The sequence below is a fragment of the Pristiophorus japonicus genome, chromosome 15 (genome assembly GCF_044704955.1).
Source record: "Pristiophorus japonicus isolate sPriJap1 chromosome 15, sPriJap1.hap1, whole genome shotgun sequence".
In the NCBI taxonomy this organism is placed as follows: Eukaryota; Metazoa; Chordata; class Chondrichthyes; family Pristiophoridae; genus Pristiophorus; species Pristiophorus japonicus.
In genome coordinates this window covers 66,127,601-66,149,193 of record NC_091991.1, presented here as the reverse complement: position 1 = coordinate 66,149,193, position 21,593 = coordinate 66,127,601, and the positions used below count along the sequence as shown (strand labels likewise).

Below are 21,593 nucleotides of genomic sequence, written 5' to 3'. Positions count from 1 at the left end.
AGGGAGATTCCTCTGTAGTTGCCGCAGTCGGACCTGTCCCCTTTTTAAAGATGGTCACAATCACTGCAGCTCTGAGATCTCCCGGCATATTCTCCTCCCTCCAGATGAGAGAGATGAGGTCATGTATTCGCACCAACAGTGCCTCTCCGTCATACTTTAGTGCCTCAGCAGGGATTCTATCCGCTCCCGTAGCCTTGTTGTTCTTAAGCTGTCTTATGGCTTTTTCTACCTCGTGCAGTGTTGGGGTTTTACTGAGGTGGTGGCGGGTAGCATGCTGCGGGATGGAGTCGAGAACACTCGAGTCAAAGGCAGAGTCTCGATTGAGGAGATGCTGAATGCCTATACCCTTCCACCACTTGTAACCCCCTCCAACAACATTGCATTCCAAATGCCATACCTTTTCCATTCTCACACTCTCTTAACACCTTTTCCTACTCCCTCTACGTCCATGCTTTCCCACCACTTACCATTCATTCACTCATTCCATTTTCCACATCTTCAGTGCCTTCCTGCACTCTTTTTGCTCCTTTCACCACCCCCAACATAGTTTGCTATCATAAATCAATGGATCTGAAAATACATTGTCCGTTGTCTGAGACAAGATCCCCACTGTTATAAAACAGAGTATCCTCCGACTTGACCAAATCAAACTCAGCACCATCTCCCATTCTACCAAACCAAGCACCACCACCCCATTTTTACTGAAACCCAAAGTACGACCACCCCACGAACGTTAAATCTCAAAGCCTTCCATCTAGACTTGACTATTCCAATGCGCTCCTGATCCACCTTGCACCCTCTGTAAACTTGAGGTCATCCAAAACTTTGATGCCTACATTCTAACTTGCACCAAGTCTCATTCATTCGTCACTCTCTGACAAACATTAGTACACGATCCGGCAACATCTCAATTTTAAATTCTCATCCTGATTTTCAAATCCCTCCATGGCCTCATCCCTTCCCATCTCTGTAACCTCCTCCAGCCCTACAACCCTCAGATCTCTATGCTCCTCCAACTCTGCTCTCTTACGCTTTGCCAAGTTTCATCACTCCACCATTGGCAGCCGTGCCTCAGCTGCCTGGGCCTCACGTTCTGGAATTCCCTCCCTAAACCTCTCCGACTCACTACCACGCTCGCCTCCTTTAAGACGCTCTTTAAAACCTACCTCTTTGAACAACTTTTGATCACCTGTCTAAGTATCTCATAGGGCTCGTTGTCAAATTTCATTTGATCATGTTCCTGTGAGGTGCCTTGGGATGATTTACTACATTAAACGTGCTATATAAATGAAAGTTGTTGATCACTGAGTTCCTTAAATGACACTGTTGTTGTGAATTCCGCACTGCTAAAACAATGCTATTTATACATTGATCAAAAAGTTTACATTTTATTTTACTTCAATTCCACCCTCTCCTTCCCAACTTAATTATAGGAGTGCCATCACAAGGCTGCCAGCCCATTCCTAGCAATGGTAAGCCGTAACTGTCCCTATAAGTTTCACTTTTTGACATTACCACCATCAGAAACCATGGGAGGGAATATTAGATTGGAAGAGTGTACTAATGTGCTACTGTCCATTCTGTGGTGAGACAAGATGCTGTGTTAAGAACTGTAGTGGTCACATTATCGAGACCAAGACGTTACATGCTGCAAAGACAATCGTTATGCAAATTGGCCATGTAGTTAAACAGGAAGGAGTACTTTTTTCAAAATATTCCCTTATTCCAGAATGAAAAATACACACTATTATTTTAAAAGAAACGTCAATTTTATTGCACTCATTACTGTTTTATTACTGTTAGGTTACTCCAGTGATATCAGTTACTCCAGTGATATCACTGATGAGTACCATGCATTCGGGAGTGTTTCATGATTTAAAGTTGGCCTCATGTTTGACAAATTTGCTAGAATTCTTTGAGGATGTAATGATCAGGGTGGATAAAGGGGAACCAGTGGATGTGTTGTATTTGGACTTCCAGAAGGCATTTGACAAGGTGCGACATAAAAGGTTACTGCACAAGATAAAAGTTCACGGGGTTGGGGCTAATATCTTAGCATGGATAGAGGATTGGGTAACGAACAGAAAACAGAGTAGGGATAAATGGTTCATTCTTGGGTAGGCAATTAGTAACCAGTGGGGTGCCGCTGGGACCCCAACTATTTACAATCTATATTAACGACTTGGAGGAAGGGGCCGAGTGTAATGTAGCCAAGTTTGTTGATGATACAAAGATGGAAGGAAAAGCAATGTGTGAGGAGGACACAAAACATCTGCAAAAGGACATAAACAGGCTAAGTGAGTGGGCAAAAATTTGACAGATGGAGTATAATGTTGGAAAGTGTGAGGTCATGCACTTTGGCAGAAAAAAATCAAAGAGCAAGTTATTATTTAAATGGAGAAAGATTGCCAAGTGCTGCAGTACAGCGGGATCTGGGGTTACTTGTGCATGAAACACAAAAGGTTAGTATGCAGGTACAGCAAGTGATCAGGAAGGCCAATGGAATCTTGGCCGTTATTACAAAGGGGATGGAGTATAAGAGCAGGGAAGTCTTGCTACAGCTGTACAGGGTATTGGTGAGGCCATACCTGGAATACTGCGTGCAGTTTGGGTTTACATATTTACGAAAGGATATACTTGCTTTGGAGGCAGTTCAGAGAAGGTTCACCATGTTGATTCCGGAGATGAGGGGGTTGACTTATGAGGAAAGGTTAAGTAGGTTGGGCCTCTACTCATTGGAATTCAGAAGAATATGAGAGGTGATCTTATCGAAACATATAAGATTATGAGGGGGCTTGTCAGGGTGGATGCAGAGAAGATGTTTCCACTGATAGGGGAGACTAGAACTAGAGGGCATAATCTTAGAATAAGGGGCCGCCCATTTAAAACTGAGTTGAGGAGAAATTTCATCTCTCAGAGGGTTATGGATCTGTGGAATTCACTGCCTCAGAGAGCTGTGGAAGCTGGGACATTGAATAAATTTAAGACAGAAATGGACAGTTTCTTAAATGATAAGGGAATAAGGGGTTATGGAGAGCGGGCAGGGAAGTGGACCCGAGTCCATGATCGGAGCAGCCATGATCGTATTAAATGGCGGAGCAGGCTCGAGGGGCCGTATGGCCTACTCCTGCTCCTATTTCTTATGTTCTTATGTTCATAGCCACTTGGGAAACAATGCCACTGACTGGGGATGCAGAAAGGGGAATGAAATGAATCATAACAACAGAAAATTCATCTATCTCTGGATTACGTATAAATATATTATAGTTTGGTCCAACCATACCAGCTTTGTTTATTTTCCTTGTCAAACTTTTTCTTCAAAGTTGATCCTTACCTTGTCTGTGCTGAGTAGAAGAGGTTGGACACTGATAGTGTCACTGGTCAGGGAGACTGTACTGCTGCTCATAGAACTGCCATTGTTGGGAGAGGCAGAGATGATTGCAAAAGCCACGCCAGCACTGCTGATTGGTGTGGAGACCAAAGGTGACTCTGTAAAACTTTGTGTTTGGCCTGTTGATGTCTGCACATGGTTGACAGTGTTGTTGGCAGTTGGAAGAGCTGGACTTGGGTTCTTGATGCTGACTATAGTAGTCTTCTGAAGAGACTGAGGCTGACTGGAAGTCTGGTCACGGCACAGAGTGACTGAGAGGCTGTCTGGAATCAGGGTCTTTGGCCTAACCTGCAGAAACAAATAAATCATAAAACCTTAAAACAGATTTATAAAAATTATTTCCTTAGAGATGATTAAACATTTCACTGTGCTTTACTCAAGCATCGTCTATTCAAGCATAGCATAACAGCATGAACAGCCTTTTGGATATCTGGCAGCCAGGAACAACTCTAAACAAGGTACATGCTTCACGAAACAGAATCTGCAGTTATTGAACTCACAAAAGCTAAATATTGTGCAGTGAAGTGCTAAAGAACAAGTGCAGAGCCCTCCTTTTGCATGTACCAAAAGCCATAGTTTAAAAGAATGATTTATACTTTCTTCCCAAGTGTGACATATGTAAGTATTGGTTACGTACGCATTGATAGCTTCCTAGTGCTTTATCCGAGTGGCATGTGAATGAGTTTTCACGAAGAATGCCAGCAGGCAATTTTACTGCAGGGGTCATCATGGTCAAATATAATTCTGTCTTCTTCCGATAGCCACACATACTCACTTTCCAGCAAAAAGTTACTCATCATCATAGGCAGTCCCTCGAAATCGAGGAAGACTTGCTTCCACTTCAAAAGTGAGTTCTCAGGTGACTGAGCAGTCCAAGACGGGAATTACAGTCTGTCACAGGTGGGGCAGACAAAGGGTTACTAAATAACAATTAGAAGTGGGAACCCTGGATTATTTTACCTGTCCCTAGTCAAAAGTCTTTTTTAAAATTTCATCTGTAATGTCCCCATTGCTACCTGACTAAGATCAACTAATTTCACACAGACAGAACATCAAATCTAGAACCCTCTTGGTCTGTATGGCTCAATAAAGCACCAGGTATGGGGGTAGGGTGTTGAGGAAGGAAAGCTTCCTGCTGTTCATTATCTAGAGTCACATTCTAAATGTGTTCTTTGTACACATGTTTAGAATGTCATTATGAATAAAAAAAGTGGACATTTTCTATGCTAGTGGTTCATATGCCTAATGAGTAATCAAAGGGGCCACTTCTGGTTTATTTTATTGCCCATCAGGGTAAGGGAGATGCAAAAAATGTCACTTTTTCGATACATAGTATCATGGTAAGTAAAACTACTTATTCTAAAATAGGTCTCCACGACACAAATATGAATTTTTCCAGTTTCTATAGTAGCTGTCCTTATTGAAAGAAATTGCCAATTTAGCGACAATTTATGCCAAATTATGAGCCGTTGTGTGTCTGGGATTACACCCACTTGGAACTAAGCATACCCAAATCCAACTGCATTAAAAGTATTCCATAGAAATGGCTTCCTTATGACTGCACCAGTTTAAAGATAGATTAGCTACCTTGCAGGGTCCTTGCGCAATTGCACCAATTCATTTTGACCTAAATATAAATAGCAAATATCAAACTATCAATATCTGTAACCCAAAAAAAACTATGCCAATGCACGACCTTAGGAAATAATTTGCTAGTATTGTAATATGTGAAACATGCATACCAATCTAAGAATGAAAACCATTCTACAATTTCTTCATTCATGCATCGTAGAAAGATACCAAAATACAGGTGCAGCATCAAAAATCTGGAGTTCTGGAATCCGGACCAATCGGTGGCACGGTCGTCTGGAATCCGTAAGATGTTCTAGGTTCTGGACCCAGTGACCCTGTCAACCTCGGGGTCCCGCCACTGCCCAACCTCAGGCCTCGCCCGCCCTTACCTCGGGGCCTCCTCGTCCGAACACTTCCTCCGCGGCGGGGCCCGTCCAAACAGTTCCACCGTGGCCCGCACGAACAGCTCCACCGTGGTCCACCCGAACACCTCCTCCGCGGCAAGGCCCCACCCGAACACCTCCTCCGCGGCGGGGCCCCGCCCGAATACCTCCTCCGCGGCGGAGCCCTGCCCGAACACCTCCGCGGCGGGGCCCCGCCCGACGACCTCATCGACGGGGCCAGCAGCTCCAACAGCTCCTCGGCTGGGACCCGCCCCCACCCCACCCTTTCTGATGTTCTGAAATCCGGAAATATCCGAACCTGGGCTCGGGTGTCGTCAGAAAGACAATCGAAAGTCCGGAAAAGCCCGGAATCTGGAATGGCCTTGGTCCCAAGGGTTCCGGATTCTCAACGCTGCACCTGTAGTATAATTGATTAAGCGGTGGATACTCACAGTGGAGCCATAATCCAACCTAAGAATCAATTATAAGAAATCATCACATGCAGCAGTCAAATCGAGGCAGTAGTGTTTAATGAACATGTAAAGATTACCCTGTATGACAGCTCAATGACAGCTTCCTGGGGTCACTCAATCATAGCTTTCAGCTTACGCTCTCATATTCTTCCATATATCATTACAGTACAGAATGAACTCAACCAACCACTTATGTTGACTGCTTGGTTACCAGTTTTCCTTGATTCTTTGTACCACAGGAAATAAATAACTGATTTCAGCAATTGTTATGCATAAGAAACATTGGGCCCAAATTTGGCCCTCCGTTTTTTTTGGCGCACCCACGTGAGATGCGCCAACTTCCTACGTTCAAAACGGCACTGAAAAGATATCCCCGTATTCTCCCCGCTGTCAACAGTCCTTGTGCTTGGCGCGGCGTGGCAAATTCATTGGGGGCGGAGCCAAGGCCTTGCGCTCAAAAAAGTGCCGGCAGCTCAACGCATGCGCACTGGAGGTTTCGCGCATGCGCAGTAGCTCCTCTGCAGCGTGGGACCCGATGCCCCACCCCTATCCCAGGCCGAGTAGCATCACGATGCGCGCCGGGCTGCTGCACACCATAGAGAGTGTACCGCACCTATCCCCGGCCAAGTGGCCTCCCGCACCAGCCGGCAGGCCCGCTGACTTCCCAGGCCAAGGTAGGACTTGAGTTTTATTTTTTTATTTATTGATGGTTGTGCTTTGTTAGGAGAGTTTTGATTAGGGGGGGGGAAAGAGAGAGAAAAAGAGTGTTTTGATCGGGGAGCGGGTCAGCAGTCCTCGGAGAGAGAAGCCCACCAGTCCCTCGGAGGATAAGTCCACCAGTCCCTCGGAATTGATTCCTGCAGCCTACGTGTTCTGCGAGCCCAGCCTGCTGTGTGTTGTGTGTGGCCAGTTACCTGCGCTCTCTCTCCCGCCTGGGCGTCCCACCCACCTGCACCTATCCCCAATAGAGTGGCCTCTCGCACCGGCAGGCCCGCTAACTTCCCGGGCCGAGTTAGAAGGTAGGACAAGCTTTATTTTTTAAAAATGTATTATTGATGGTTTTTACACTTCTTGAATGTTGTTGTGAAGGTGTCTAGTGCTTTGCAAGGTCCTCTCTGATTCCCTTCCCCCCACCCTCATCTCTGGCTACCTGCACTGATTTCCTAACTCTCCGCAAGGGTTTTCGTGTGTGGCCACAAGTGGCTACATACGCTGGCCTAAGTTAGTTTGGAGCAACTATTAGCTGTCCAAACTGGCTTAAATGACCAAAACAGGCACAGGTGGCTGGTAATGCCCCCTTTTGAAAAATAAATAAACTAAACTAACTCACTTACACTAGCGCAAATTAAATGTGCAGAATGGGGATTTTTAAGATACTCCAGAAAAATCAAGTTGCTGTAAAAAAAAAAGCAGAGCAGCTCCTGGGCAAATTTGGGCCCATTGTAACTTGAGGTTCTCTGAGGATCTGTGTTATAAAAACAGCATTGGTGCAACAGTGCAAGTTCTGGGACTCTATCAGAAGTGAGTAGTAATCTGGTGGCAGTTAAAACAATGGGACAAATAAAACTGGGAAGCAAATTCTGAGTTGAACTGCTGCAGAATCCTGAAGACTGCCTTGTCAAAATCATATATGGCTGATCTACAATGGAGACACGCAGACCAATGACTTTAAGCCAACTTAAAATCACATGATAGAAGAGGTCTGAATAATGGAAACATTAGCCTATGAAAAATAAAATTAAGGTCACATTTGGGAAACAGTGAATGCTTAACCGGGCACTATTTTGAAATAGCTTGCATAAAACAACCAATGGGTGCTCTTATAATGAACCAAGTATAAATGTTTCATGGAAGGCAGAAATAAACAATATAATTGCAAATAGAATTGGGCCTTAGACGGGTATTGCAGAATGTGAAGGACATCATATAAGAAAGGATTAACCAACTTTGTAGAAGACAATACCTGTAGTTAAACTTTTTCAGCTGTGTGTTAGAAGACTCACTATAATGGACAGCCCGAGGTAAATGTTCATGGTATTCGTTGGACAGTGAAGACCCTGTTTTAACAACTGTTGCCTTTTAATAGGCCTCCATCAATGGGAGTGTTTTAGTTCAGTTGCAATATTTAATCCCCAACTGAGATCTCTGCTGCAGAACAGTAGAAGCATTGTTCCAGTTCATTGCCAGAATGTGTGACAACTGTAGTTTGCAAGGCCTGTAGTGAGTTACCAAAAGCAGCAAATAGCATAACCCGCATGTTCCCTCCACATCGTCCTGACTTGGACACACAGGCCCACATTTTGCGGTCAGAGGCTTCACGCGGGCGGACGCCATTAACCTGCAAAAAATCTACAAACTTGCTGGTCCAGGAGGTTCGGCGACTTGCGGTCCTGGGCCTCTATATGAAGGCCTGCTTAGAGGCCCACGTATCCCAGGAGCTTCACAAGCGCCCCTGGGATCACGTGGACCGGCCCAATGAATGAAAGTAGGGGGTCCCCATTCATACTTATTGTGAGTTACGTTTCTAGGAGCTGCCAGAAGTATGAATGCGAATCCCCCCAAAACACACAAACACATTAAATAAATTTTTTTAAAACATTACATATTTAAATTGTTGCACATTGCACAGGAGGGCACAAGCAGGGATGTCGTCTGGAGAACCTGACTGCAGTGGCGCAAACCTTTCAATGATCTCAGTAGATCACGACATGTTACTGCAAAGCCACACTCAACCTCATCCTGTTGTGCCACTACGAACAATGATGGACAGGTAAAGACCATCTGGTCCATCAAGCCTGTCCCACACAATTGCGATACCTTGTGCATCACAACTTATACACTCCACCCACCCGAAACCATGTGATCTCCTGGGAGAGAGAACAAAAGATTAAAAACCCAGGCCAATTGGGGTGGGGGGGGGGGGGGGGGGTGGAATTTGGAAAATTCCTCTCCGACCCATCGAAACTAGTCCAGATCATCACTCTGGCCCTTGAAATCCCTGAAGTACCTACCTTCTGTGGGCCCAATTTTCGGCCTCAGTTGCTCCTGATTTTTTGGAGCAACTGGTGTAGAACGGAGTATCTTAGAAATTCAAATTCTCGGCATTTAGTTTCCTCCAGTTCTAGTCAGTTAGAACAGTTTCACTTTGGAACAGAATTTTTTTTTCAAAAGGGGGCGTGTCCGGTCACTTACGCCTGTTTTCAAACTTTCGTCAGTGAAAACTTACTCCAAACTAACTTAGAATGGAGTAAGTGAGGATTTTTATACGCTCGAAAAAACCTTGTCTACACTTTAGAAAATCAGGCGTAGGTTACAAATCAGGCGTAGGGAATGGGGGGGGGGGGGGTTTAAAAGGGAAGTTTACAAACATTAAACACTTCAGTTTTACAAATAAAGAGCCATCAATAATAAATGATAAAAACATCAATAAATCAATCAAAAAATATTAATAAGAAATAATTTTTTTTTAAATCAATAAATAAAACATTTTCTACTTACGGACTGCAGCACCAGGAGCCCTCCAACAGCGTGCTGGGATGCCCCCCCGCCCCCAGTGTGTCTCTGTCAGTGTCTCTCACTCTCTGTCTGTGTCGATGTTTCTGACAGTGAGGGAAGGGGGAGGAGGGGGTTAGAGGGAGGGGAGAGGGTGGGGGCAGGGGGAGGGGAGAGGGTGGGGGCAGGGGGAGGGGAGAGGGTGGGGAGAAGGGGGAGGGAGGGATGGGGAGAAGGGGAGGGAGGGATGGGGAGAAGGGGGAGGGAGGGATGGGGAGAAGGGGGAGGGAGGGATGGGGAGAAGGGGGAGGGAGGGATGGGGAGAAGGGAGAGGGAGGGATGGGGAGAAGGGGGAAGAGAAGGGGGGGAGGAGAAGAGAAGGGGGAGGGGAAGGAGAAGGGGAAGGGGGGGAGGAGGAGAAGGGAAAGGGGGGGGAGGAGAAGGGGAAGGGGGGGGTGGTGGTGGGAGAAGGAGAAGGGGGGGGGAGGCTGAATGGGCCGGGCCCGTCCCCAGCTCCAGATTTACAGGTAGGTGACGTTGGGTCGGATCGGGTCCGGGGTCGGGTGCGCGGGTCGGGTCGGGGGGGTGGTGGGAGGGAGGTCGGTTCGGTTCGGTTGGGTGCGGGGGGGGGGGGGGGAGGGAGGGAGAGAGAGGGAGGTCAGGTCGGGTGGGGGGAGAGCGCGCGGGTTGGGTTCAGTCCGGGGGAGGGAGGAAGTGGGGATCGGGTCCGGGTGCGGGGGGTGGGGGGGGGGAGCGGGAGTCGAGTCGGGTCGGGAGGAAGCAGAAGCTGGGCGTGGGAGGCAGCCTTATGCACGCAGCCCTAGTGAGGCCATTCGGCCAGGGCTAGGGGCTGTGTGCTTCGGGCCCCTCCCACACAGTTTTGGGTGCCTGGAGCTACTGCACATGCGCGCCCACTGTAGCGCGCATGTGCAGAGGTCCCGGCACTGTTTTCAGCGCAGGGACCGAGCTCCGCCCCCTACAGCTCGTGCTGCGCCGCGCCCAGCTCCAGAGGACCAGCAGGGAGCCGGAGAATCTTTTTTTTAGGCGCACTTTGTGGTGTGAAAAACGGGCGTCCAGGTCGGGGCTGCGCCGTTCTAGGCGCGGCCCGAAACTTGGGCCCTGTAAGAGGTGATCTCCGCCGCAGCCAGAAATAAATCTAGCTTTCGCTTGAAGGAAATGTGAGAGGCAATTTGTACATGGCATGATCCCACAAATAGCTGCATCCACCACACAAAACGGCAGTTTGTTCCAGAGGTTTACTATTCTCTGGGAAAAGAACCACCTCCTGACCTAGATCTAGCCCTATACAACTTAATTTGTGACCCCTGGTCCTGCCTAACCTATTTAGTTGAAATATACTGTCAGCTTGAACATCATCTATTCCCTTCATTATCTTATAAACCTCAATCAGATCCCTCCTAAGTCTGTGCTGCTCTAGGGGATTAGAATCCCAACTTTTTTAGTCTATCATGATAACTAAGATGCCTTTAGACTTCGAATTAGTCCAGTGGCCCTTATTTACACCCTTTCCAGACCCTCAATATCACCAACCACGTGAGGAGACCAAAACTGGACACAGTATTCCAAGTGCGGCCTGACTAAGATCTTGTACAAGGACAAAACAGTACGACTCATCTTACACTCAATTGTCCTATCGATACACCCCAACACCCGATTTTCTCTAGCTATCGCTGCTCGGCATTGCTCATTAATCTTTAAGGATGTATGCACCAGAATGCCCAAATCTCTTTCCATCCCCACCATTTTTAATGCCTTTCCCTGGAGGGTGCATGAATGTTGAGCATTTGGCCTGCTCACATGCATAACACTGCACTTATCTAAGTTATACATCATTTTCCAGTCTTGAGCCCAATTTCCCAACACATTAAGATCTGCCTGAAGCAAACAAGCATCTCTAACACTTGCACAGATCTTGGCATCATCTTGGTATCATCTGCAAATTTTCAAATTTTGCCCCCAACCCCTAAAAAAGCAAAGGTCCCAACACTCATCCCTGCGGGACACCACTAATGACCGGTCTCCAAAGAAATCCGAATCCATCCACTTTTTGCCTGCGTCTTGCTAGCCAGTTCTGAAACCAACTCAATATATTTCCACTAATACAAGAGGCTCAGATCTTAGAGAAACCTCTTATGCGGTACCTTATCAAAAGCTTTTTGGAAATCTAAGTAGACAATGTCTACTGGGCTTCCCTCATCCACCAACTTTGTAACTTTTTCAATAAATACAATTAGATTTGTAAAACATGACCTCTTTTTTTTTTAATGAAGCCATGTTGAGTGACCTTAATATGTCCCTCCCTATCCAAGTATTCATATATTGCATCCCTTATGATTTCTTCAAGCATCTTACCTATTACTGATGTTAAACTGATAGGCCTATTATCACATCCTCACACTCTGCCTTTCCTACTTTATCACTGCACATCCTTACTCACACCAACTTACCTTGCACCTCCACCCATCCCGCGCTCTCTAAATTATCAGTTCCCTATCTCAGTAGCCATCCCTCATACTCATCCTTGTCCAATCATACCAACTAACAACACACAAGGGTAGGCACTTGGGTCCTTTAGCCAATGTTCATGTAAAGTTTATGTTGATGTGTTGTCAAACATTGAAATCTTTATTTTCAACACTTTGCACTCTTGGACAGATCTGTGTGCACCTTTGGAAGTGACTTAGTGAGTGGTGAGACACAAGGGTAGACCTGACACTGGTGGCGAATGTGAAAGGAATGGCTTGTGCATTGCAGGAATGCTTTACGGAGTTGGTGTGGGGTGGTACCGGCGCATCACATGACAGCCAGGATGTACAGCGCCAAGTGAAGTAAATGTGGCCATGGTGAGGCCATCCCTGGCCTCCCGGGCAGCAATGTGGTCGGTTGCTGATAACCTGTGTCCTGTGCAGCATCAGTTGATTGCGGAGACGGTTGGTGTTGTTGGTGATGCTGGTGTGTTTATTGATGTTAGTGTTGGGGCTGATCGTGATGGGATTCTGAGGACCAAGGTGAGATTTTTTCAAGGGCTGGAATAGATGGCAGGTGAGGTTGAGATGACAGAAGCGATCTGTTAATGTTGAGAGGTTTCTCCAAGGAGGTGACAGTGAATAGAGTGTTCACTGCAAACACTTCCAAACTGCACACAGCTCAAGTTTCTTCCAAATCCTGAAGGCTTCAGCTTCTGACATTGGAAAAGTGAACAGCTGTGAAATGGTAGCTTTTATACCACTTTTGCAGCTGTCAACTAGCCAAAGCAATGGAAAGTCATGTAGAACCCGACTCCACTTACCTGGCGTGTTCCCCAAGGGATGGTAAACTCATCAAAAGGTTGGCAAAATTGTACATGCCTATTTTTAATCCTCTTAAGTATCATTCAACTACCTGTTAATTACCTTAATTAACTGGCCTGCCACTTGGTGTCGGGTCTACGATACACAGGCAGACCCAAAAGTTGAGAAATTTACACAGATGCAGGTGCTGAGCGGACTTCCGCCCCGCTGTCAATCACAGCCATTTTGACAGCGGGCCCGCCTCCAAACCCACACTCACAGGGATGGAAAGATTCCGACCACAGAGTCTTACTGTCATTTGGGAAAATTCTAAAACTAATCCTAGAAGCCTTAAGTGAAAGTTTTCAGAACTTATGATGTACATTCTTCACAGTTCCACCTTTCCAGCAGTTTCAGAAGCCAAGATATACAAGTCTTAGAACAGTGGCACCAACCTAAGCAGAGAGAGAGATAGAGACAGTTTGAGTGAGAAAGAAACAGAAAAACACGGCAGTACTAGCATGAGAGAAACAGACAGTAAGTGTGAGTGAGTCAGTGCAAGAATGCACGAGAGAAAAAATAAAATTGTTAAGACAAAGCAAGAGAGTGAATTGCAGTGGATATCAAACCTGCACCCCAGGACCCACTCCAGGTCTGTTCCCACCTGTCTATTGGCATACAGATGCAAATACAGTAACAATGGAATTTGCACTTCAAAATTTGCTTCAGCCCAGAAACAAGACTGATGGAGGGATCAGGTCACATTTTCTTGTGCCCACTCAATGTTGCAACAACCAAGCTACCTCAATCCTTCTGGCTCCCAGGAGCCCCTCCCCAGTGCTACCAGATGACATTATCCATCCATCTCATAGTACTGCCATATCCAGGTCCTCCTTCACATCCTGACAAACATTGGGGCATTTCCCCTACTGCCAGACCCCAGAAATTGTCCAGTAATAAAACCCCAATGCTCTAAAGGCCTATTTTGTGAGTACTATTTGGGAGCAGAGGGAAATTATCCAGTCTTTGTTTCATATTCTCTTAGCTCTTCTACTTTTGTTTTTTGTTTCTCCTCTTGGTATTACTCCTGATTTTCTTCCCAGTTGAAAGCCTTAATTTCATTGTATACTCCTTTCTTAAGACTAAATTTTTCACCTAACTTTATTAATCATAGAGCTCCAATCTTTATTCCTGGTGAGAATTTCTTCGGTTTATATCTATCAATTTTGTACTTAAGTACATTAATAAACTTACAGAATGGGCATATAATTGTCAAATGAAATACAGCACAGATAAAAGTGAGGTATTACCTTTTGGGAGGAAGAATAGGAGATTACTTATTGCTTGGAGGGTGAGTGTCTTGGTGGGGTAGAGGAGCAAAGGGATCTCGGAGTACAAATAGACAAATCACTAAAAGTAGCGACACAGGTTAACAAGGCCATAAAAAAAAGCCAACCAGGCACTAGAGTTTATTTCTAGAGGGATAGAATTGAAAAGTAGTGAAGTTATGCTAAACTTGTATGGAACCTTGGTTAGACCACACGGTGGGAGTACTGCGTACAATTCTGGTCACCATATTATAAAAACGATACAGAGGCATTAGAGAGGGTGCAGAGAAGATTTACAAAAAATGTGAGGGTATACCCATCAGAAAAGGATGAACAGGGCGAGTCTCTTTTCGCTTGAAAAAAGGCTGAGGGGTAACCTAATAGAGGACTTTAAAATTATGAAAAGTTTTGATAGAGTAAAAACAGAGAGTGTTGCCACTTGTGGGGAAAAGAGCATAACTAGAGGTCATCGATACAAGATAGTCACCAAGAAATCAAATCGGGAATTCAGAAGAAACTTCTTTACCCAGAGTGGTGAGATTGTGGAACTCGCTGCCACAGGGAGTAGCTGAGGCAAAGAGTATGGATGCATTTAAGGGGAGGCTGGATAAGCATATGTGGAAGAAGAGAATAGTGAGTTATGCTGGCGTTTGACTTTCTTCCCCTTTATATTAGAATCATATAATCGTATAGCACAGGAGACAGCCTTCTGGCACCTCATGCCTGTGCCAGTTCTTTGAAAAAGCTGTCCAATTTAGTCCCACACCCCAGCTTTTCCCCCAAACCCTGCAAATTAGTCATCAAATTTTTGGACTCTACAATTATGTTATGATCACTGGCCCTGAAGTGTTCCCTTGGGAAGGAATTGTGGGATTTGGGAACACTGAGGGTAGCTCTGAGATTAGAACATACGAAATAGGAACAGGAGTAGGTCATTCAGCCCCTCGAGCCTGCAGGAATTTGGTGGTGATAAGATTTTGTATGAGTGAGGAGGTCGTGTTTGGAGGAGGTCTTGGGGTTTGGGAATGCTCAGGGAGAGAATCAATCCAACAAGCCACATTTGTCTTGGCCATAACCCTGTTTATATGGAAATATCAATAGAAACATTAATAAATGCCTGCAGTTACACGATGGATGTTACTTCACAATAATGCGGGCAATAACTTTACTATACAAGATAAAGAAATCATAATTATTTTCAGTGATTGACTGGATAAGAGTCAATAACAGGCATGTTTGTCACTGGAGCTGTACAAGTATTAAGTAAAATTTGTCTTGTCTGCCACCATGTGACATGTGAGAGCTATTACACATGCATACAAGCAATGTTATTAAAAGGCCCTGTGATACTATGAATTTTGCACGGCAATGATCTTGTGTACACAAGATTCAGTCCATAAAATCTTAAAGGTAACACTGCACTTACTTGCTGTTTATTCTAAAAAGTATTAAACCGTTTAACAGAAAAAACAAACTTAATTTCCCTTTTGTTCATTCTTTCACCACCGCTCTCCCACCCAAACATTATATTACTAAAGTATCACTTTGCAACACATTTTTCTCCCCTCTCTTCCCCTTCCCTGATGGGGTGTACTGCTTGTTAGGGCATGGTTGAAAGGCTGTTAAGCCATCCTTTGGTATTTTGTTCACATAGCCTGATTGTGCATCTTGCTCTGTACTGTGATATTCATGCCAAATTTATGCCACTACAGAAGAATCACAAGTAGAACCAACACAGTAGCCAGGATTCAATGCAAATCATAATATGCACTGCAATCACCAAGTGTACCTCTGCCACTATGTAGATTTAACACATGTGCAACCAAGTTACTGTTGTCACACAATAGTTTCTTCTGAAACTTGGAATACAACTAGACTTGTCCTGCATGAGGGCAACCTGGCTGGGTCCAGTGAAATATAGGAAATAAAGCCTGGCAAGTAAAACAGAGGCAGGAGATCCCTGACTTTTGCTAGCTTTAAAGTAAAAAAAATGTAAATACACTATATATTTCTGTAAAGGCTGAACATGACCTTTAGTGATATTAGCAGTGGTAATACTAATTATTTATTTGCGAATACTGAGATTTACAGAATTTTAAAAAAATGCTCATGCTTCAATTAAGAAATGTAAATATGTAGAAAAGTTCATTTAGATTGCGAGTAAATTATAAGTGCTGGCAATGCTGAAGTCCTTAAAAATTATGTCCAACCTTCCCTAGGGTATCAGCATCTGCTAGGCTTGAAGCTGGCAAAATTAATTAAATCACGAGCATTAGCAACAGTATAATATTTATACCTTCTTGAGACTGTAGTTAAAACACACAGAACTGGAGTATGTGTTTTTGGATCAATACTCTTTATTTTATTTCACCAGCATTGCTGTATTATGTAATATAATTTTACCCTATGCCTGGTGCATTGAAAATGCTAGCTCACAAAACACCACAGCCACTGTCTGAACTTTACAGCATCAGCCAGATGTTTGCAAGCTTCTGTTATTAGTCCAAAAGTAGAGGGCCTGAAATTGATCACCTTACCGCCCACTGCCGCCGACATTCCTCGTGAAGATCCGCCCAGTGCCACTTTCAATGTGGGCTGGAGTGGGCGGGAGGGGAGAGCCGCCGGGAATTGCCCGCTGATGTCAGCGGGCGGCCAAGTGGCGTAAGTGGACTCCCATCCGCCGAGATGCCAGATTGTTGCGGACGGGAGGCAACGCCAGAACGGAGGTGGACCACTGAGGGGAGACTGGTCTGTCCCTGACAGTGGATATGAAGATCCTGAAAAAAAGGTTAGTAAACTTTAAAAAAAAAATGTCCCCACAGCGACTTAGCTCGATGGTTTCCCCTGAAGTTCTTCCGATAGATTTTTTTTTTCTGATGATTTTAATTTTTAAGTCTTTGACCCTCCATGGGCTCGACTCCATCCTCGGTGACACTTGGGCGGCACGCGCCTTTGCCGCCGACAATGAGACCTTCCGTTGGCTGCTGCCCAAATTGGCGGCATACGTCGCGGATTTTCCACCCACCGACCTTCGAGGGACCTGGGTGATGAAAACTCCATCCAAAGAACTGTCAGGGACCTCAGCGGTCCTTTGGGCGGCACTTGGACGGGCAGGGGCCTTCATCAAATTTGGGCCCAGAGAATGTGTAGTTGGGCAACGAATGAATACAAAAGTGTGGATTTATTGCAGGCCTTGACATGAGGCAAAACCAAACAAAGGAACGATGTGAGACACATGTTGGCCTAGATTTTGTGGTCAGTGGTGAACGAACGGCACTTTGTTAATTGCGCTTACAGTTGCCCAGACATTTTGTGGGCTTTTGTGCAGCAACTTACGGTCATTAGGCATCTAAAACAGCGCATCACTCTCTACAGGGGATTTGGGTTAGGATTAGGGTGAACAGGACAAGCAACAACGTGTCTCTTCGACCAGATTGAAGAATCCTTACTGAGGCACGCAGAGTCTAAACCAGGAAGTGTAAAGTAGAATATTTAATTCAATATAAAATTATGCACAGAATACAAAATAAAGAGAGGACAGAAAGATGGGATTAAGAGAGATAAAACAGACAAAGTAATTAAAATCAGAAGGAATGCGACTCCACATTTGTAAAAGTAAATTTTCAGTGAAAGACAGTTTGTTTGGCAGTAATTAAGACTTATCACACTGTTAAATATTCACATAAGACTTAAATGAACAACCTCCAACTTTTTCTGGCGTGTTTAGTCATCATCATCATAGGCAGCCCCTCGGAATCGAGGAAGACTTGCTTCCACTCCTAAAGTGAGTTCTTTGGTGGCTGAACAGTCCAACACGAGAGCCACAGACCCTGTCTCAGGTGGGACAGATATTCGTCGGGGGAAGGAGGGGGTGTGGCACTGATTTACCACACGCTCCTTCCGCTGCCTGCGCCTGATCTCTTCACGTTCGCAGCGTTGAGATTCGAAGAGCTCAACGCCCTCCTGGATGCACTTTCTTCACATAGGGCGGTCTTCGACCAGGGTCTCCCAGGTGTCAGTGGTGATGTGGTACTTCACCAGGGAGCCTTTGAGGGTGTTCTTGTAACGTTTCCACTGCCCACCTTTGGCTCGTTTGCCATGAAGGAGCTCCGCATATAGCAGCTGCTTAGGGAGTCGTGTGTCTGGCATGCGAACTAAGTGGCCTGCCCAGTGAAGCTGATCTAGTGTGGTTAGTGCTTCAATACTGGGGATTTTTAGTTTAGTGTTTAGTGTTTAGTAGGTAACTAGTGGTTAAGAGCCACAACCTCAAGCCCTTCATGAGTTTGAATGCCAAATCTCTCGGTGTAGCGAAGCTTGTGGAAGAGCAGAGCAAATCAGACAGCAACTTCCTGCTTTCCGCATTTAACTGCGCATGTGCAGTCGCCGGACATTGCTGTCCGATTTATTCCTTAATAACCGAGGGCGCTGATAGCCTCACCGTTATTCTTAATGCAAAATCTGGGCCCTTAATACCTACAGGCAAGAGGATACTAGCTTGAAGAGGGAGTCTCACCACAAGCACTTTTAAAAATCAAACAGACAAAGCAAATTCTGATTGTATCCGGTTAACATAATTTAAGTTTTCAGCCTCAACACACCAGGGCTAAATTGGATTCAGTACCCACTCCCAAGGTGTTTCAGCAATTATATATTTCTCCTCCCCTTGGGTATAGTTCCATAAGTGTGGCAGCCCTCCATAAAATGACCATTCAACCATGGGCTCACACCCAAACCTGATCCTGCCCAAATCTACTGTCCTCACAGAAGTCACAGCAGTGATCCTGAATAAAACCCAGGCTCATTCTCTCTCGATCCCCAGTCTAAGAACGCTGAGTCTTATTTCAGCACTGCCCTTCAAATTGCTGTCTGTCTTAAGATGACTGCATCATTTTTATTATGTACATGAATTCATCTCATTGAACTGTGTACTTCAAGAATCTCTTTGAACTACTTTCTTAGATGATGTCTATTATACCCACAAAACCATTTAAACAAATATGAATTGTTTTACTTATTTTATGCAAGTTCCGTTTGTATATGAGGACAACAGCTGGCAGCACTCTGTGCGACAATCACTAGTGGCAAGTAGCTTCCTTTTTGTTGGGAGACTGTAACAAAGATATTGAGTCTGGATCTGTTTCAGTTCTACTCACTGTTAGGAAGATCAGTAAATACTATTACACAATGCAATTATAGTTCCAACAATTCTTTCAATTTCATAGTGGGCTTTATGAACAAACAGTCCACTTTTTTTCTTCATCCACTTCTTCATAATTTAATAACTGATATCTGACTCTAACTTCACAATTCTAATGCATTATCGACAATTAATTTGGAAGTTAAAGCAATAAAAAAAAACTCCTTTAAGTACACACATTACTTTGATTTCGTTCATTATCAACTACTGGACTTCAAGCACTGTTGACTGATTATAGCAATAAAATGGATCGAACATTGCAATATTACCAATTTAGGTACAGTATCGGGTACCTGAAGTATCAGCACAAGGGAATTATCATTCAGCCTTCAACAAGATTATCTTTACCTGAGGTAGCACTGCTGGTCCTTGGCCTGCCAACCTCTGCAATGAGCTGACCTGGGGGACCTTAATGGGCACTGCAGTAATAGTTCCCAGTGTCTGCAGAAGGAAAAAGAATGACAATATAATTACAGCTTTAGGTCAGTGTTTGTTTGTAGGTTATCTTCCAGAGTTGGAATTCTTGATTCCTACAAAATTTGAAATATCTGGCATAACAATAACAATGGAGCAAATCAACCATTGCCTGAAAATTTGACTACCTTGTCTGAAAAATCAATCTTTTTCTCAAGCAGAAGAAAAAGGGAAAAATGAAAGAATTAAATCCAGCACAAACAAACTCTAAATATTTCATTCCATGCATTTGGCTGCTGAAAGACTACATGCAGCTTTAAAACTATTCAATCTTTTAAAATTGCACTAACATTCTAGTAATTTATCAACATGGATTAAAATGGAAAGTCAATTCAGGGGGATTGGTTGGCATGCTGTTTTTCCAGGCTGCTCTCTGATCTGCAGGACATGGTTTTAAATTTAGCACAGACTGGTAATGTGGACATCCACAAATCATCTAATTTGCTACCGATCGGTATTTTCATTCAGGTCCACAAAATTGGCTGGTATAATTGATTACCTTCGGATGAACAATGTTAAAATCCTGTGAAGGCACAATTTAGTTTTCTCCTAAATGCAGACTTCTTATTGGAACAAAAAAGGCTGTGTGTGACCTGCACAATATTTGCTGCGTTCATTGTACTATACAAATAATATAGAATAATTATATTGACTTGAGTACCCCAAGCTTTACCTCGGCACCCCCTCTCGCAGTCCCATCCACTGCTGTTCTGTTGTCAGACTGATTGTCCAACTTCCAGTTTTGAATGAGTCACAATATCCTCCAGTTAACTATTGGGAAGACAAAAGCCATCGTCCCCTAGTAACTCAAATTTAAAATTTTCATCCTCCTGTTAAAATCCCTTCAATTATGTCATCCCTCCTTATCGCTGCAACCTCCTTCAGTCCGACAACTCTCCCACCTCCCCATAATTTTCCATTCTTCTAACTCTGGCTTTCTGTGCATCCCCCTCTGCCCTTTGCCCCACGGGTAGCAACTGTCCAGGCCCCACACACTGGAACCCCCTGCCTAATTCTCCGCATCTCCACTTCTCTCTCCTTCTAAGCCCACCTTAAACACACCTCTTTGACCAAGCTTTTTTTCGCATTCCCCACCGCCCCCACCTGCCACTCTTTATCTCACAGTTCTTCTGCAAAGTTCTGCGCAAAATGTTTCTATGCTAAAAGCACTATATAAATACAAGTTCTTGTTGAAAATGGGATATGGAAACCACAGATAAAATGCGAAGCCTAACTTTTTCTTCAGTGGGCCCAAGCTATATTCTTTATGTGCCAGCTGCCAGTTAATGCTCTTTATATACTATACACAAATTAAAACTTCTATTGTAAAAATGTGGTAAACTAACTTTCACTTTGCACAGTTGATACACTTATGTATATTAGGGATGTATGTGAAACAAAAACCATGTATGAACAATCTCGTATTTGCAAAATAAAGCTGTTTATGATTTTCCTTTTCCAAAAATTAGTCAAGTGGAATGATCCATTTCCAAAACCAATGTTTTTATCTGTCTAGATCCACAGTCACTGCTGGTCAGTCACAAATAATGTTACTGCCCTCTCCAATAGAAAAAATAATCTTAAAATTATTAATTTTGGCGGAGTGAAAGATTTCGCATTTTTCTCTCTCCTTTTAGACCAAAGACAATAAACTTTCTTGACAAAAAAGGAAATAAAGAACAAATTACAGTGCTAACCGTTCTCGGCTCTCGGCCTTAAATCTGTTGATTGTCATAGCTGCAATCAATAATGTATTCTCAAAAGTGGCCTCATGGACTGCTCCAGTAGAACAGTTATGACACAATGCATGTGCCCTGTTGCTTTGCTGTCCGCTTCTCTGGAGTCTTTTACTGCTTACTCATATACCCTATTCCCACTAAACTGCTGACCACCCAAATTCCTCTACTGGCTCCCATGTTAGCCGACATTGTTAATGGTTCTCTCTCCTCAGGTACTGTTCCCCTCTCCTTCAAATCTGCTGTCATCACCCCTC

The 21,593-nt window shown here is 44.4% G+C and overlaps 1 protein-coding gene across 1 annotated transcript in view; it reads right to left on the bottom strand.

Annotated features, from left to right (window-relative positions):
• The window catches only part of phf21b (PHD finger protein 21B), a 214,022-nt gene that overhangs the window by 56,093 nt on the left and 136,336 nt on the right, over positions 1-21,593 (bottom strand). The window contains exons 5-6 of the mRNA XM_070900554.1: positions 19,475-19,567; positions 3,335-3,679 (exon numbers count right to left, since the gene is read on the bottom strand). Coding sequence (XP_070756655.1) covers positions 3,335-3,679; positions 19,475-19,567 — 438 coding nt within the window. The remainder of the gene's footprint in view (positions 1-3,334; positions 3,680-19,474; positions 19,568-21,593) is intronic.